The sequence below is a fragment of the Oncorhynchus mykiss genome, chromosome 10, assembly GCF_057628025.1.
Source record: "Oncorhynchus mykiss isolate SJ-2025 chromosome 10, ASM5762802v1, whole genome shotgun sequence".
In the NCBI taxonomy this organism is placed as follows: domain Eukaryota; kingdom Metazoa; phylum Chordata; class Actinopteri; order Salmoniformes; family Salmonidae; genus Oncorhynchus; species Oncorhynchus mykiss.
The window spans coordinates 26,929,315-26,947,957 of NC_143031.1; the positions used below are offsets into that span (position 1 = coordinate 26,929,315).

Below are 18,643 nucleotides of genomic sequence, written 5' to 3' on the forward strand. Positions count from 1 at the left end.
AATATAGTAACAATCAAATTATAAATGACTTACTATAAAATTGCACCTTTCTTTAAAATAAACATGATCATACTTCGTTACAGTACAATCAATATTGGCACTATTTCATATAACTGACAGAATTTTCTTCTAAATGTCCACTGAGCAGCACAGAGACAATTCAAATGTGTGCAGACTCGTTACTTCAGCTTTAAGCACAACGTGATTTCATCAATCTGTGACCAAGAAAAAGTGGTCTTGTTTCAATTTTAAGAAATTAATTAGTATTATTTCTTGTTAAGAGCTCTAAATCCGGCTGAGAATATCACAGAGATGAAACCACAACTGCTGGATTCGCTAGACTGTCCCCTTTTATATATGTATCAGTTACTCAGAGGAAGAGCAAATCGATTCTGTCTGGATAGGGCAGAAAATGTGACATGTCGCTCCCTTTGCAAATGTCGGGTCCACTGAGCGAGAGTGGGCACTATGAGGCACAGGTCCCTATGACATTCAAACAGCGCCTCGTACACCAAACTGTCAGAAGGAAGTGCTCCAGAGCCACGCAAAGTACCCCATATAGGAGACTTAACATCCTAAGTAAAAATGCTTGATTTTTCAGCCATCAATGGCCTTCCTCAGAACTAGGTTGATGGCAGAAACATCAAGCTTTTTAACTTTGCTTAAATAAAACAAAGAGTTTTTAAATGCTGAGTGTTGCACCTTTTTATTTTCAATGAAGGTGCCCTTCACTTCTTCCAAATTAAAACATTACTTACATATTATTTTACAGTTTAAATGAAAAGGTTAACTTTTTTTGTAAATGGAACGTTATGGAAGTGTCCAAACTTTTTATTTCACTTGGTTTTGACAAACTTATCCCACCGGTGATAAACTTCATCATGCTTGTTCTGCAGTTGCAGGGTCACAGATAAAACATGAACAAACTCTCCAAAAACATCCAAATACATCTTTTTAGAAACAGTAACGCTCTCAGTATAGCAATGCAGGTCTTGAGCAATGCCCAGAGAAGGCCTACACGGAGAAGTATCGCTTGAGTCCAACAAAGTAGAATTTAAAGTTTGGAATGACGTCTAAAGACCTGCATCGTTATACTGAGAGCAATGCTGTTTTTAAAAGGACATATTTGGGTGTTTTTTGAGCTTTTGTTCATGTTATATCCGTGTGCCTGCAACTGCAGAACGAGCATGAGGAAGTCTATGGCTGGTGGGGTAAGTTTCTCAAAAACAAGTGAAATTGCAAAAAAGTGTCTGGACACTTCTATAAAATGCCATATACATCCAAAATACAGATTTGGTTAAAATAAAGTGAACCTGTTCATTAGGTAAAAGACAAATACAGAGCCTGTTTAGTACAAATACATCTTCTACATTTAAGTATACAGATTACTCTGAGCCTCAGTGATTATGGCAAACTTTCGGAGGACGTCAGCACTCAGACAAGGCTCCAACTGGAGGTAAAATGTGGGGAGAGAGAGGGAGAGAGAAAGAGAGATCAGCAAAAGACAAAGCTTTTGAGAACCCTGAACAGTGATGAATAGCTACCATTAGGACATTGATACTGGGATGACTTAGTCGGGGTTGCAACTTAACGTTGAGTTAGAATACAAAAGCTGCAATTTCGAAATGTGGTTGTAAGCTACATTTGTTTGATCGGTAAGTTAGTTTTGATAGCTGGCCGCTAGACTTGTAGTAAGCATGGTCGAATTACTGACTGGGATAGGCCCCATTGTTCATCAGTCATATTGAAAACTGCTAACATTTGCCTCTATCCTATGGCAAAATGTCTAGAACTGCAGGAAATGATTTATAAAAGTGCAAAGTCTTCTCTCCACCCCACGGCAAAATGGGCAGAATTTTAGGAAATCAAATTTAAAGCGCAAAAATGTTCACCTCCCTGCTCTACAATGTATTCGCTCACCTTGACCAACTTGCTTAGACACAACAGGGCAGGTTTGAAGGTTTCCATGGTGATAGAGTCTGGGCTGATGACATCAGTGTAGCATTGGTACAGAACAGCTGGAATCTGATGGACTTGGCAGTGGCTCAGTACTGAGGAAAGAATAGAGATCCGTTTTAGTATTTGGGTTATTCTGTGTGAAAAGGAAGCAGAAATTAACCAAAAATAACTATAATGTAATCCATAGAAAGGTCCTAAGGAGAAAGAATGACAAATTCAGCAAGTTGGCTAATATGCATGATATGGCAAGAATCTTTGACAAATGAAATCATGTTTGGTTAATGCAAGTGCTTTTACGCAAATAATACATGCCTGAACATGGTTGGGGGCAAATTCCATTTCAAAGTCGATCAATTTAATGAATTGAAAATAGTCCATTATTTAATTACGTGGAATTAAATGGAAGACTTCAACCCAGGGAATCAAAGACATCGGTATGGTGGTACCTGCAGCTGGCAGTCCAGTGAGGATGTTTGGCTGCTCTAGTGCAGGGCAGAGGGCCTGGCCCTTGGAGGCACTGCTCTTGAGGGAGCGTAGGAAAGGGACAGCGCTACCGTAGAGGTAGTCTGGCGTTTTGTACTCAGCCACAGGGCTGTCCGACAGCACCATCACACTGAGCCCTCTCTTCTGGAGGCAGCCAAACACCTAGAACCAGAGGGAAGGAGGGAGAAAGATAAGAGGCCGTAGTCATTGTTGACCAGTACTTTTACAGTCACATCTACTTATAGTCATATCAAGCAGTGGGCAACCTGAACCTCTATGGCATCTATAAAATCACAAGAGCATTACCTTTTCTGTCCATTGAAACAGTTGGTCCTCCGCAATGTAACAAGTGCTTTGGCAGACCAGGACCTTCAAAAGCAACACAAGAATATACTTTAAAGCAGTCGTCATCAACCAGTCGATCGCAAGGCTTTCCTAGTTTTTCCCTTCCTCCAAGGCTTTCCTTGTTTTTTAAAACACTTTTTACCCCTTTTTCTCCCCACTTTTAGGATATCCAATTGGTTGTTACAGTCTTGTCCAATAGCTGCAACCCCCATAGAGACTCAGGAGGGGCAATGGTTGAGAGCCATGCGCCCTCCAAAACACAACCCGCACTGCTTGACACTGCTCGCTTAACCCGGAAGCCAGTAGCACCAATGTGCCAGAGTTAACACTGTACAGCTGGCATTAAAAAAAAAAGAAGCCCAACGATAAAGCCTCAAGTTACTCTTTTTTTTAAAATTAGTTTTGCACTGTTTGTGGTAGGTGCACTTGATTCAACTGCCCTTCACACCAGGTATCGTAGTGTTCCCATTTGAACCATTTCATGTGTCTGACGGTACAAACTCTACTCGCCCGGGGAGCAAATTAAGTACACCCATAGGTCTACCACTGGCCAATCAGATAGCACAGATCACCGTGTCTGGAGTTTCCACAAGCCCACAGCGAAGCTGATAGTTGACTCAAGTGTGAGATTTCAAAACATTATCAATCATGACTAGAACCTGTCAGAAAATACAGCAAAGAGCTGCTGTTTTATTCAGCACTGTCACATTTACAAGCCATAAAAGAAACCTCCCAGTGAAGCACCAGTGACTCGGTCAATAAGAAAGTGGTCAGATGAAGCAGATGCTAAGCTACAGGACTGTTTTGCTAGCACGGACTGGAAAATGTTCCGGGATTCTTCCGATGCATTGAGGAGTACACCACATCAGACACTGGCTTCTTCAATAAGGCCATTGATGACGTCGTCCCCACAGTGACTGTACGTATATACCTCAACCAGAAGCCATAGATTACAGGCAACATTCGCACTGAGCTAAAGGGTAGAGCTGCCGGTTTCAAGGAGTGGGACTCTAACCCAGAAGCTTATAAGAAATCCCGCTATGCCCTCTGACGAACCATCAAACAGGCAAAGCGTCAACACAGGACTAAGATCGAATCGTACTAAACCGGCTCCGACGCTCATCGGATGTGGCAGGGCTTGCAAACTATTACAGACTACAAAGGGAAGCACTGCCGAAAGCTGCCCAGTGACACGAGAATACCAGACGAGCTAATTTAGTTCTATGCTCGCTGAGGCAAGTAACACTGAAGTATGCATGAGAGCATGAGCTGTTCCGGACAACTGTCTGATCATGCTTACTCATAGCATGCACTGACCAGCTTGCAAGTGTCTTCACTGACATTTTCAACCTCTTCCTGTCTGAGTCTGTAATACCAACATGTTTCAAGCTGACCGCCATAGTCCCTGTGTCCAAGAACACTAAGGTATCCTGCCTAAATGACTACTGACCCGTAGCAGTCACGTCTGTAGCCATGAAGTGCTTTGAAAGGCTGGTCATGGTTTACATCAACACCATTATGCCAGAAACCCTACATCCACTCCAATTTGCATACCGCCCCAACAGATCCACAGATGATACAATCTCCATTGCACTCCACACTGCCCTTTCACCCCTAGACAAAAGGAAGACCTATGTGAGAATGCTCTTCATTGACTACAGCTCAGTGTTCAACACCATAGTGCCCTCAAAGCTCATCACTAAGCTAAGGATCCTGGGACTAAACACCCCCCACTGCACCTGGATCCTGGACTTCCTGACGGGCCGCACCAGGTGGTAAGGGTAGGTAACAACACAGCCGCCATGCCGATCCTGAACACGGGGGCCACTCATGGGTGCGTGCTCACTCCCCTCCTATACTCCCTGTTCACTCATGACTGCATGACCAAGCACCACTCCAACACCATCATTAAGTTTGCTGATCACCGACAACGACGAGACAACCTATAGGGAGGAGGTCAGAGACCTGGCCGTGTGGTGCCAGAACAACAACCTCTCCCTCAACGTGATCAAGACAAAGGAGATGGTGGACTACAGGAAAAAGTGGGCCGAGCACTCCCCCATTTTCATCGACAGGGCTGTAGTGGAGCAGGTTGAGAACGTCAAGTTCCTTGGTGTCCACCTCACCAACAAACTAACATGGTCCAGGCACACCAAAGACAGTCGTGAAGAGGGCACGACAAAACATATTCCCCCTAAAGAGACTGAAAAGATTTGGCATGGGTCATCAAATGGTTCTACAGCTGCACCATCGAGAGCATCCTGACTGGTTGCATCACTGCCTGGTATGGCAACTGCTCGGCCTCCGACCGCAAGCCACTACAGAGGTATTTTTTCTTAAAACTGCATTGTTGGTTAAGGGCTTGTAAGTAAGCATTTCACTGTAAGGTCTACACCTGTTGCATTTGGCGCATGTGACGAATAACATTGTATTTGATCCACTCGCACTACAAAATGTATAGAGACTTGCGTCGCTATTAGCGGCTTGCCTTTCTAATATCGAGGAGTAGCCTATTTCACGTTCTCTGATCATACGAGTAACATGAATTGGTGCATGAGTCAGAAAACCATCAGAGGTAGCCTCACAAAACCCACCCTCTGCTGAGACTGACCATCAGAGGCAGGCACCATCAGTCCAGTAAAATAAACAATTTCAATTAGTTATGCTACAAATGATCTATTACCAGTGGGATCATATCTCAGGTTTTGAAATATATATATTTTTAAACGGTCTGAGAAGCACGACTTTGGCAGGGCAATTCAAGAATAGTCTACATGCATTGAGAATATATTGAGCTTATAGCCTATGCACAAACCTCACTGCTACAGAACTGATTATGATAGGTTAATGTTGCATAGGCTTAGGATGAAGTCATAATTTTTTTTTATCACAGCCTGCATTTTGACAAAGTGATCTCAGCTCATGAAAGGTTGGTGACCACTGCTTTACAGAATCTGCTATAATCGCTGAGTCACTGACTACAGTAGCAATGAAAAGATTGCTGGAACACACCTTTAAAGGTAGTCAGCAATCCAGAAACATTTATGAAGGTGAAGCGCAAGGCTTAACTTCTGTTTTTATCCCGCAGCTATAATATTGCAGCAGTGTGAAGCGCACGTGTCTTTATTTTTGGAAAGTGCAACGTCTGACATAGCGCTTATCTGCAATATTTGCGGTTCATCCTACTGCTCGTTGCAACGTCACATCACTGCGTCTCAGTTTAATTTGTATACCAACTCAGTGGCCTTGTGGTTAGTGTCCATCCTGAAATTGGAAGATCGATCCCTGGTTGAGTCATACCAACGAACAGGACCATATGCCTCTCTGCTTGGCACTGAGCAGATGGATTAATGCTGCAACAGACTAGTGTCCAAACACAGGCTTCTGAACGATGGGCCGTTGTGGTTTGGACAAGGCTTAGACCTTTAAGTGTATCCTATGTACAATTGTTGGTGTGCATTGTGTTTGATCAGCCACTCACTGCTGGGTTGTCCCTGTGTCGGTAGAAGAGACAGGCTGGCTCTCCAGGCAGTGGGGCAATGCTCTGTCTACTGGAGCCCCTACTCCTCTCATTCCATAGTGACACATGGCCCACTGCATCCCAGCTTTCAGTGTTCAACACATATGCAGACAGAAATCCTGAAAACAATAGGAGAGAATTTTCATTCCTTGAGAGAAAGAGTTAGACCAGGAGTGTATTCATTAGTCAGATTCTGTTGCAACGGAAGTTGTAGTTAATTTTAAAAGTATGGTTTTCATGCTTTGCCATGTCCATCCCAATAGTCTGCAGAACGCGTGGCACAAGCTGCACATCTATAAATTACAAAATCTTCCATACTCCAAAGTGAAATCCATAGGGTTCCTTCCGCCAGTCACTTTTTTTTTGAGAGGTGACTGAACTACAACTTCCGTTTAAGAACAAAACAGGACTCAACAGCTTTTCACATTTTGAAGAGCATTGAGTAAACTGTTTGTTGTAAAACGTTTTACAACGGAATCCGACTAATGGATACACCCCAGTCGTCACAGGTGAGCTTTTATTTAACTAGGCAAGTCAGTTAAGAACAAATTCTTATTTACAATGACGGCCTAACCCGGACGACTCTGGGCAAATTGTGCGCCGCCCTACGGGTCTCCCAATCACGACCAGTTGTGATACAGCTTGGAATCGAAACATGGTCTGTAGTGACGCCTCTAGCACCGAGATGCAGTGCTTTTGTCCGCTGCGCCACTCGAGAGCTTACCTGCAGCATTAGTGCCCACGGCAATGATGAGGTCTGAGCATTGCAATTTGTTGCTGCCAGAGTCCTCAAGTGATTGTGCGACTTCAGGGCACCACACAATATGGACCTCCCTGTTGAACCAGAACACCAGTCAGTCAAAAACTTTACACTTAGTCACCGTGTACTAACGTATTGAAATAAAAGGAGTTGTGTACAGTTGAGAACAGAGGACATGTTATTTTGACAAGCGATGGATATTTCAAAAGAACCATCTACTGCATAAGCTACAAACGCGAACCATTTCAATGCCTTCGCTAACTAGTTGCCAAGTGAAACTGAAAGCTCAATAGCGTGCAGTTTGTGAGTCGTTAGCTAGCTTTGTGAGTCGTTAGCTAGCTTAGCTACCTCTTTTCTTCTATCTCTCTGTGAATTCGCTCATCTTCGTTTTCATCATCCAGATCATCGTCGTCTTCTTCGACTGCACGCGAGTAAACAGATAAAACCTCTCCGAAAAACGTTGCCATTGTATGACTGTAGCTAGCTAGATGACCGTGCTGACAAAAAAATGGGAGAATCTCAATTGTCTCTCCTCGCGTCCTCTCTGCTCCTTCTCAAAGCCCATTGGAGGAGCAGGTCAGAAGGTCTGGACCAGCTGGTTTTCTCATCCAATGGGTTTTGAGAAAGAGGCGAGGAGAGCAGTGTTGCCAACTGATTTTCAGGGGAAGTTGCTAGAGGCAGGTCGATTTGTTGCTAAAAGTTGCTAAATTACGTTGTGATCATTGGGTGGAATATACAATAACGTTACTCAAATTGACTGAAAAAAGTTTGGATGTTGCCACACACATACCTACTTGTTAACAAAATTAAGGAAGTTTCCTTTAAAATTATTCATAAATATTATCCTGCCAACCACTATATGAAGAAGTTTAAGGAAAACATCAACTCAAATTGCTCCTTTTGTAATGACCACTCAGAAACAGTGTTGCATCTTTTTTGGCATTATATGCATGTAAGAAAACTGGCAAGACATCAGTAGGTTTATAATTGAACACATTTATGAAGATTTTACACTATTGTGGGCAGATGTACTGTTTGGATTCTTTACATACAATAGAAATGAGCTGAAACATTTTTATGTAATTCATTTCATTATTATTTTGGCCAAATTTCATATACACAAATGTAACTTTACAAACAGAAAACTACATTTTCGTGTCCTACAAAAAGACATTGAACTGTATTTTAAGACGGTTAAATGCTCTACTAACAAAAAAGCTGTTAGAATTGTAAGTATATGCATGTCCCTTAAGGTCCTTGTGTAATTGTAATGTGATATTCAAATCAAATTTTATTTGTCACATACACATGGTTAGCAGATGTTAATGCGAGTGTAGCGAAATGCTTGTGCATATTGTCCCCACAAACTCGAATGTCCATTGTTTGTAATCTATGTATGCTTGTGTTACCTCATGTGCTTTATGTATTGATTTGTTGTTAATAAAAATAAATAAAACATTTACATTTTAAAAAGGAACGTGTGATGTGACTGAGTGTGACAGAAAATCGTTTTTGTATCATTTAGAGGGAAAATGCATTTTAGCGTTTGAGTCACTTTTCAAAAGTTGCTAAAAGTTCCAAATACATTTTTAAAAGTAGCTAAATTTGTTGCTAGGTGCTCTTTGAAAAAAAGTTGTCAGGGTAGTCTGAAAAGTTGCTAAATATAGCATCAAAATTGCTAAATTGGCATCAATGGAGGAGAAAACACGCGATTCCTCGTGTGTACTTCCTTCGTTTTCTTTTTCTCAGTTTTTCCCTTGAGTTCAACGCGACAGGCACCTCTATCACCGCCTATCGTGCTGGAGTGTAACAAAATATACAGTCGCTAGGGAAAGTCTACACCTCTTGCAGTCACATTTTGCTGCCTTAATTTAAATCTAAAACGGGATCTAAAACGGGTAAAGCTTTTGCTACCGATCTACACAGCCTACTTGACATTTTCAAAGTGAAAGAAAATTATAGAGCATTTTCCTATTATTATTATTATTATTATTATTATTATTAACTATGATGTCTTGATTGTGTATGTTCTCACACCCAATCATTAATATTTTGTGATGGTGGAAGCACCTCAGGCAGCCATTACAGCTGTGAATCATTTTGAATAAGAGTCTAACAACTTTACACAACTTTTAGAGTAAAAAATACTGTATATCGATTGGTTTTGTCAACATTGCTCAAGCTCAGTAGGCTGAATTTGGTTAGGAATCATTGATGGACAGCAATATTCAAACATTGTCTGTGATTTTCAAGCAAATTTAATTCAGGACTGAGACTGGAGCACTAAGCAACACAACTTGGAAAGCCATTCTGGTCTGTTTTTGGCAGAAAAATGTGTGTAATTGTCCCGCTCTATCCCAGGGTTAGATATTCAGACAACTCCCCAGTCCCTGCCGGTGGCAAGCATACCACCACAATACTTGAAATTACAGGTTTCACTCTGTGTTGTATTGGATTTAACCCATCACATCTGAAGTTTTTAATTTAGACCTAAATGTTCACTTCCTCCATGTTTTCTTTTAGTATTACTTAACAGCCTTGTTGCAAACAGAATAGATTATTTGGAGTGTAATTTTTTTTAACACAAACTTCCATCTTTTCACATATTTTCATACAGTCCAGTAATGTGGAGTGAATGTAATGTTGTTGATACTCTGTATTTTCAATTATTGTGATAGCAGCATCATGTTATTGGTATGCGTGTCACCAGCAGGGACAAGGGAGTTTGTTAGGATCAAAAGAAATATGAAAGAAGCAAAACCCAAGTAAAAAGTTAGAGGAAAACCTGCCTCAGACTTCTGAATATACCCTTGGGTGGAGTTTTATTTTTCAGCGAGACAATACACATTTTAATGCCAAAGACACACCCGAATGGTTTTCCAAGTGCTGTTGAGTGTTCCTGAGTGGTCCAGACTCAGTCCTGATTTAAATCTGCTTGAAAATCAGAGACAAGTTTTGAATATTTCTGTACATCAATTATTCCCAACCAATGAGCTTGAGCAATTTTGACAAAAACAATGGAATGCCACCCGAGAGGCGCAGCCTTCTAAGGCACTGCATCGCTGTGCTTGAGGCAATTGGATATCACGAAATTGGGGAGAAAAAAGGGGGTAAAATACACAACAACAAAACATTTATGATATACTGTATGTTGCCCCAACAGTAGTGCAAAGTAGGTAGAATCTTATTCAAATCTGTGCGTAAAGTAGAGAATCTCACACATGCACAGAAGTTTCGGACCTTTACCTATTGGGAAGAGGGTTCCAGAGGATATTTATGCTGTATTCATAATGTCTAGTCAATTCTTAAATACGAGCATACGACTGGGAAAAATCCACTTGAACACCCCTCTAACTCGTAATTACTAGTGGTAAACTAGTCTATCATTTCTGAGCTCCCACATGATGAACTCCGACTTCACCTACAATTTTTAATTAATTAGGAAAAGTTTCTATATATATTTTATCAAGGCCGCGAAATGTGACAACTGTGCAAGGAGCGTGTAGACTTTCAATAGGCATTATAGCTCTGCTGGAACCCATCTGTCTTATATGTAGATTAGATAATATAAAATCCATGTGCTTACTGTGGGTGACAAGCTTACCCTTAGATCAGACCGATATTATTATTTAATTTATTTTACCCCAAAATTGGTAGATACAGTCTTGTCCCATTGCTGCAACTCCCGTATGGACTCGGGAGAGGTGAAGGTCGAGAGCCATGCGTCCTCCCGAAGCACGACCCTGCCAAGCCGCACTGCTTCTTGACACACTGCTCGCTTAACCCGGAAGCCAGTCGCCCCAATGTGTCGGAGGAAACACCGTCCAACTGCTAGCCGTGTCAGCGTGCATGCGCAAAGCCCGCCACAGGAGTCGCTAGAGCACGATGGGACAAGGACATTAACCTGGTAAAGGAATACACTTTCTGGCCTAAATGCAACACATCACTGAGTAACTGCCTCCTTATTTTCAAGCATGGTGGTGGTTGCATCGGCAAATATTGGGGAGTTTTTCAGGATAAAATTAAACGGGATGGAGTTAAGCTGTGAGAGGATTTCACCTTTCAGCAGGACAATAAACTACAACACAAAGCCAAATCTACATTGGAGTTGCTTACTAAGAAGTCAGTGAATATTCCTAAGTGGCCAAGTTACAGTTTTGACTTAGATCTGCTTGAAATACTATGGAAAGAAAATTGCTGTTTAGCCACTATTCTGACAGAGCTTGAAGAATTTTGAAAATAATAATATGCAAATATTGCACATTCCAGGTGTGCAAAGCTCTTAGAGACTTATCCAAGAAGACTCACAGCTGTTATCGCTGTCAAATGTGTTTCTAATGTGTATGGACTCAGGGAGGTAAATACTGATGCAACGTCTATCTACATTTGATTAATAATCTTTAAGAAATGTTTGCATTTTTCTTCGACTTTGACAGAGTATTTTGTGTAGATTGTTAAAAAATGACAATTACATCTATTTTAATCCCACTTTGTAACACAAAAATTATGTGAAGAAATCCAAGGGGTCTGAAAACTTTTGCAAGGCAATGTTCATGTAGAAATGGCATCAGAACATTAACATAAGGTTTAACCATATGCATCTTTCCATTCTAGGTCTCTGCTAGATGCACAGTGAAGTATCCACATCAATGATCACAGAAATGTCTTGAGGAGTGCTGTACTGGTCTGAGAGTGGAGGAAGTTAGTATGAGTATTGTCCCAGTATCCCAGGTCCAGTGGTGATGTCATGGCCTCCACGGAATGATCCCAAACTGTGTTAAGGGAAAGGCAGGAAGCACAACGTTTCTCGTAAGGCTGACATGTTTATATGCAACCACATTCTCAGGTCAGTACATCATTTTTGTCATTTCTAACCCCAATGCTGCCAGTGCCTTGAAGTATTTTTTGTGTTGAGCAAGGTAGGGTGAAGATTCTATTTCCTAGGATATGTGCTACTATGGTATAGCACTGTATCTGTATTGTATTCATTTAGCATGTTGACGCCACTCCCCAAAATCTAATATCAATATATACATTATATACATTACCATTCAAAAGTTTGGCACACCTACTCATTACAGGGTTTTTCTTTATTTTTTACTATTTTCTACATTGTAGAATAATAGTGAAGACATCAAATCTATGAAATAACACATATGGAATCATGTAGTAACCAAAAAAGTGTTAAACAAATCAAAATATATTTTATATCTAAGATTCTTCAAAGTTGCCACTCTTTGCCTTGATGAAAGCTTTGCACCAGCATCAACCAGCTTCATGAGGTAGTCACCTGAAATGCATTTCAATTAACAGGTGTGGTTTGTTAAATGTTAATTTGTGGAATTTCTTTCCTCCTTACTGCGTTTGAGCCAATCAGTTGTGTTGTGACAAGGTAGGGGTAGTATACAGAAGTCCATATTATGGCAAGAACAGCTAAAATAAGCAAAGAGAAACGACAGTCCATCATTACTTTAAGACATGAAGGTAAGTCAATGCGGAACATTTCAAGAACTTTGAAGGTTTTTGTGACTGCACTTGAAGAAACGATCAAGCGCTATGAGGACCGCCACAGGAAAGGAAGACACAGAGTTACCTCCACTGCAGAGGATATGTTCATTAGAGTTACCAGCCTCAGAAATTACAGCCCAAATAAATGCCTCACAGAGTTCAAGTAAGAGACACATCTCAACATCAACTGTTCAGAGGAGACTGATTGAATCAGGCCTTCTAAAGGACACCAATAATAAGAAGAGACTTGATTGTGCCAAGAGACACGAGCAATGGACATTAGACCAGTGGAAATCTGTCCTTCGGTCTGATGAGTCCAAATTTGAGATTTTTGGTTCCAACCGCCGTGTCTTTGTGAGATGCAGAGTAGGTGAACGGATGACCTCCGCATGTGAAGCATGAAAGAGGAGGTGTGATGGTGCTTTGCTGGTGACACTGTCAGTGTCAATTCAAGGCACACTTTTAACCAGCATGGCTACCACAGCATTCTGCAGCAATATGCCATCCCATCTGGTTTGCGCTTAGTGGGACTATCATTTGTTTTTCAACAGGACAATGACCCAAAACACACCTAGAGGCTGTGTAAGGGCTATGTCACTGAGAAGGAGAGTGATGGAGTGCAGCATCAGATGACGTCTTCCACAATCACCCGACCTGAACCCAGTTGAGATGGTTTGGGATGAGTTGGACCACAGAGTGAAGGAAAAGCAGCCAACAATTGCTCAGCATATGTGGGAACTCCTTCAAGATTGTCTGAAAAGCATTCCCCATGAAGCTGGTTGATAGAATAACAATAGTGTGCAAAGCTGTCATCAAGGCAAACGGTGACTACTTTGAAGACTGTAAAATGTATTTTGATTTGTTTAACACTTTTTTGGTTACTACATGATTCCATGTGTTAATTTCATATTTTTTGATGTCTTCACTTTTATTCTACAATGTAAAAAATAGTAAAAGTAAAGAAAAACCCTTGTTTGTCAAGCAAATAGGCACTGAGTTTGAAGGTAGGCCTAGAAATCAGAAGCTTCTAAAGCAATTAAATAATTTTCTGGAATTTTCCAAGCTGTTTAAAAGCACAGTCAACTTAGTGTATGTAAATGTCTGACCCACTAGAATTGTGATACAGTAACTTATATGTGAAATAATCTGTCTGTAAACAATTGTTGGAAAAATTACTTGTGTCATGCACAAAGTAGATGTCCTAACCGACTTGCCAAAACTATATTTTGTTAATAAGAAGGAGTGGTTGAAAAACAAGTTTTAATGACTCCAACCTAAGTGTATGTAAACTTCCAACTTCAACTGTATGTATGTATGTAGGTATGTATGTATGTACTACGTACACACACACACACACACACACACACACACACACACACACACACACACACACCGAGACACGCTTTTAAGTTCAGAGTGACAAGTTACAATGTATATATGTAGCAAACAGAGTGAGCAGCGGCAATTAAAACCATTTTAAAAGCTTTTGATGCATTCAGAGTCCTTTGGGGGTTTTCAATTAGGTAAATGCAGATAGGCAACCCTATGCTGCAGCCTAATTATTTAAAACCTATATGCTGCATCAATTGGGCTACAGGTTATAATGCTTTTAAAGGGTAAATTATATTTCAGATTGGTTCAACATAATTACATTTTCATGCATTTTGGAATAGAATGTCCTTTGCAAAAAGTCACCAGAAGTGACCTTCTCACAGTCATTCTACAAAAACAAATATCCCCCTACTAGCTTTGCCCCCGCTGCTGAAAAACATCCCAGGGTAAACTCTGGATATGGTATTGTATGGCATGAATTTTAAGTCGCTCTCGATCAGAGCATCTGCTAAATGACTAAAATGTCAAATATGTGTGTGCCTCACCTGTCCAGTAGAAGCACAGCTCCCAGCAGCAGTAGCAGGACAGCCAGCAGACAGGAAGAGATCACTGTGATGACCACCATTCCCCCAGAGTGCTTCCCTATCCACTCATCTATGGAGGACCAGGACCTCGCTGCACAGACAGAGAATACTTTTTTTTTGAAACCTCTGAGTAAAATTGCCCTTTAAGAGGGAACACAATAAACCATTTTCAATTCAGGCCAGGTCTATTAGCTCCCCCAAGTGGAACAACCGTTAAACATCTTGTGCTGATTATAGGCTATATCTGTGTAATAATAATGTTCATAATTTATTTTAGTGGCTTTATCTTACTTGATGTTAGAGAAATGGGATATGACCATTTAGACTCTGAGACCACTCCTCTGGAGACTGGATCAATGAGGATGTACTTCACCCTGAAAAATAAGAAAATACACATTTACACATGACCAGGACTGACCTTAAAAAGACCACAACAAATCCATCAATTATACTTTTCAATTAGTTGGGATTTAGACATTCCTAGCTGTTAAAAGTCAGTTGCTTTCAAGACTGTCAATGACAAAAGCATCCTTGATGTATATTGCTATGGTATTGATACCTGACAGTGGAACCCGGAGGTAGGATCCCATTGCAGTTGGTGTTGGTGCAGTTGCCCTCCGCACCTACTCTGAAGTACTTGATGCCAGGCAGCTGGCCACAGGGGAAGTCCTTAGGGCGACCCAATTTGGTGACAAAGTACATTCTATTAGTCTGGCTGCTGAAGGCAATAGGGTATGGAGAGGCACTGACGATCTGTACTGCTACCAGCTTGTCAATGTCAAAGTTGTTGATGCCTGATGTGCAAAAGGGCCATGAGAAAAGACAAAATGATCAATGGGCTGGACAATCGTACATCTATCTAGTATTTGATTTGATTTTGATTTAGCTGCACTAGAATTGTAATCTGATGGATGAATCATTATTAATGATTGTATCAAAGTTAAGATACGGTCCCTCGATGTCTTTAAATACTTTGCCACATCCAGTTGAGACCTACCTGGTCCAGAGGCGATGGCAGCCCATACTTGACAGGTGCTTTGACTGCATTTGAGCTGGGTCAGTGTGTTGAAGTAGCACAGAGGCTGGCCCAGCACAATGGTAGTGCTGGTTACCCTGCCGCTCGCCTCGTAGGGGAGAATCTCAGGAATATGATCCAGAGACACAACTACACAAACAGAACAGAAAAACTATTTACTACTTTTTATGCTGTACATTTTAAACCAGAGCCACATGAAACCTCACAGTATGGCTCTGTATCAAACTATTTTTCTCAAAGCTGGGCCACACTGCTGTCTTAGAAGTAAGATCAGAAACATTTCCGGAGAAGATATCAGTTTGTGAGTAGTTTATCTAATGGCCTCTTTCCCTAATACCCTCCCATGGAAGATGATAAACAGCCCTTAAGAGGAAGGGGTGTTTATTTGCTCATTATCTAGCGAGTGGACTAGATTCTACATTCTGAGAAACATACTCTTGATTTTGCTGTCTGATCCTGATGCAAGACATTTATACAGATGTACACCACTCACTACCAATCTACCAGGGTTTGGATGCTATCTGTGGGAGAGCACAAGAAACATGGCTCTTGTTTTTCCTCCCAGTCTTGTCATGTTACAAAATTATTTAATCTGTCCCTAGTCTCAGACAATGGGAGGACAATACATGCTCAAATGATAATTTCTGTAGAAAGGCCTAATTATGCTTTCTCAGATTGTCATTACTTTCAGATGGATAATTGTATTCACTACAGTAACTATTAATATCATAACTAGCTGTACTGATCTCTGATGCTGCAGTAAAAGTGCATAGAAATCGAATTTCTTGTTTTGGATAGTGAAAATCCCACACACATGTAGTGGCTCAATGAGGAGCTAGGCCATGGTGTATACAGACAACATTTGCACTGCAAACATCTCTTAAGGTTGAACAGTAAAACATGTGGGGGTAAGCACCCTGAGCAGGAGAAAGCACCATGTCCATTTTCCTGAAAAACCAGTCTATCCTATTATTTATCATCCAAGAGGAATTTTTCCTTTCGAAAAATATTGAAGGGCATGTTTGGAATAAGGACACATTTCACATCCAACTAAAAACAAACACTTATATTCAAGTAACCATCTTTCACCTGTTCGTGCTCTTTTAATGTTGCCCAAAAGCATAATTTATGGAGTAAAACCTTTCTAAAAACGATTCTATGACCTATTCTACATCAACTGCATTTATCAATTTTAGCTTATCAATTGATATTGATAAGACCAAATCGAATCATTCAATCTGCTAATAAAAAACGTTAACCAGTGTGGCTGCATAAAGCTATAAAGTATTGTTAAGTATTCTGTTTACGATCATCAAACATTGATTTGGGTCTTGTAACACTTTGATCTTTATAAGTGATAGCCTATTTTCAATAACTTAAATATAATAAAAACTAAATTAAGAGCATTCTTTCAACATGATAGCCTGTATGTACGTGAAGGGCGGTTAGAATAAAATAAAGTATTAGGTCTATTCAAAACATTGTGGCACATTAAAATATTTAAAAGATTAACAAACATTGTCCAAGTTATCACTACCTCCCCCGAAACATATAGGCCTGGCTGTAACACTTACTTTGCGGTCGGACTCCGAACATAAATGCACTTAAGATAGATGTATATGATAACATGTACGTCCAAGACATCGCAGATATTTTGGGGTTGATACTGTCAAAAATGTGCCCCCGATGTTTCTACTATTAGTATTTCGCTCGACAAAATAGATTTTCCAGTAAGTTACCGTGCTTTCTCTGTGGTGTGTGCAGGTGAACTAAAACTGTAGGTGTTACGTTAGTAGTCTGTGGGAGTTCACAGTTCCCAGGGAAACGCTATCAAACGTTTGTCAAGGACAAAACTTTAAAAGTATAATTAAATTAGCTAAATTATAACCACTAAATCGTAAGCCTCCAATCATAATATAAGATTAATACATTCCTACAAAATAAATAAATGCCAGTATGAGTATAAGTATGTACAGTACCCTAAAACTGTAGGTGTTACATTAGCAGTCTGTGGGAGTTCCCAGAGAAACGCTATCAAACGTTTGTCAAGGACAAAACTTTAAAAGTATAATTAAATTTGCTAAATTATAACCACAAAATCGTAAGCCTCCAATCATAATATAAGATTAATAAATTCCTACAAAATATACTTCCATACTTTTACTCAGGGCCAGACCTATGCATAAGCGATATAGGCGGCCAATTTGGGTCCCGCCACCAAAAATATATACAAAACTTAGTAGTGTTGAGAGTTAGAATAGTAGAATACACAAGGTGATGTTTCAAAATGTGTTTCTGCATCATAAAGGTCTACCTGAACCAGAATGCCTGAGACCCGAGCGGGTCCAGTTCCAGAATTAGTCCCTCTGTCTGAATCAGGTCCTGTTTGATTGTCATCGGGTCTTGGGTCTATGTAACTACAGCTGATAGACCCGAGTGGACCCGACCATGGCTCTACATAGCCTATAGCATATTTATTTTATGCTAATAAGGTGAATTTATTGAGTTATAGAAGGCCTAGCCAACATTTAAATATATATTGTTAACCAGAAGAGCAATCAATCAACCAATCAAATGTATTTATCAAGCCCTTTTTACATCAGCCGATGTCACAAAGTATTGAAAGTTAGAATTTGGCTGAAAAACATAATTTTGTCACTTTGGTCCAATCGGGTCTGGTCTAGAGCCGGACTTGTTAAGGTACGGGATCTAGGACTGGTTGTCCTAGGGTCCATTCGGGTTTGGGTCTGATTGTTCTGTTTGGGCCCGAGTCCCCCCCCCCTTTTTTATTGATTGAGTCAGTAAGGGTGTGGGTCTGATTGTCCTTGGGTCTATTCAGGACCAACTTTTTGGACCAGAGAAGACCTCTAGTGCATCAGCAGTTTCCCTCTTGTTATGTCAGTCACTGACAGTCAATCAAGTAGCCCATATCAGCTAACATTTTTTCAGTTGGTAGGTTAGTCTAGCCAGCTATCTAAACTTGTATACACTTAGAAAAAAAGGGTTCTTCAGCTGTCTCCATAGGAGAACGCTTTTTGGTCCTAGGTATAACCCTTTTGTGTTCCATGTAGAACCCTCCGTGGAAAGGGTTTTACATGGAACCCAAAAGGGTTCTA

General features: G+C 40.6%; 2 protein-coding genes across 2 annotated transcripts; both read right to left on the reverse strand.

Annotated features, from left to right (window-relative positions):
- Nucleotides 1-687: 687 nt before the first annotated feature.
- psmg1 (proteasome (prosome, macropain) assembly chaperone 1) lies at nucleotides 688-7,727 on the reverse strand. The gene is made up of 7 exons (XM_021617902.3): nucleotides 7,416-7,727; nucleotides 7,032-7,141; nucleotides 6,269-6,426; nucleotides 2,749-2,811; nucleotides 2,406-2,604; nucleotides 1,921-2,051; nucleotides 688-1,450 (listed from the first exon to the last, which is right to left on the reverse strand). Exons 1-7 carry the CDS (start codon nucleotides 7,532-7,534, stop codon nucleotides 1,373-1,375), a joined length of 858 nt encoding a protein of 285 aa, XP_021473577.2. The 5' UTR covers nucleotides 7,535-7,727; the 3' UTR covers nucleotides 688-1,372.
- Nucleotides 7,728-8,139: 412 nt separating this feature from the next.
- Nucleotides 8,140-17,313, reverse strand: LOC110533564 (uroplakin-3b). Its single transcript, XM_021617903.3, is given in 7 exon segments — nucleotides 8,140-11,798; nucleotides 11,800-11,839; nucleotides 14,453-14,582; nucleotides 14,783-14,865; nucleotides 15,051-15,285; nucleotides 15,489-15,656; nucleotides 17,102-17,313. Coding segments are annotated over 7 exon segments (804 nt in total). The 5' UTR covers nucleotides 17,172-17,313; the 3' UTR covers nucleotides 8,140-11,720.
- Between the last annotated feature and the right edge of the window lie 1,330 nt (nucleotides 17,314-18,643).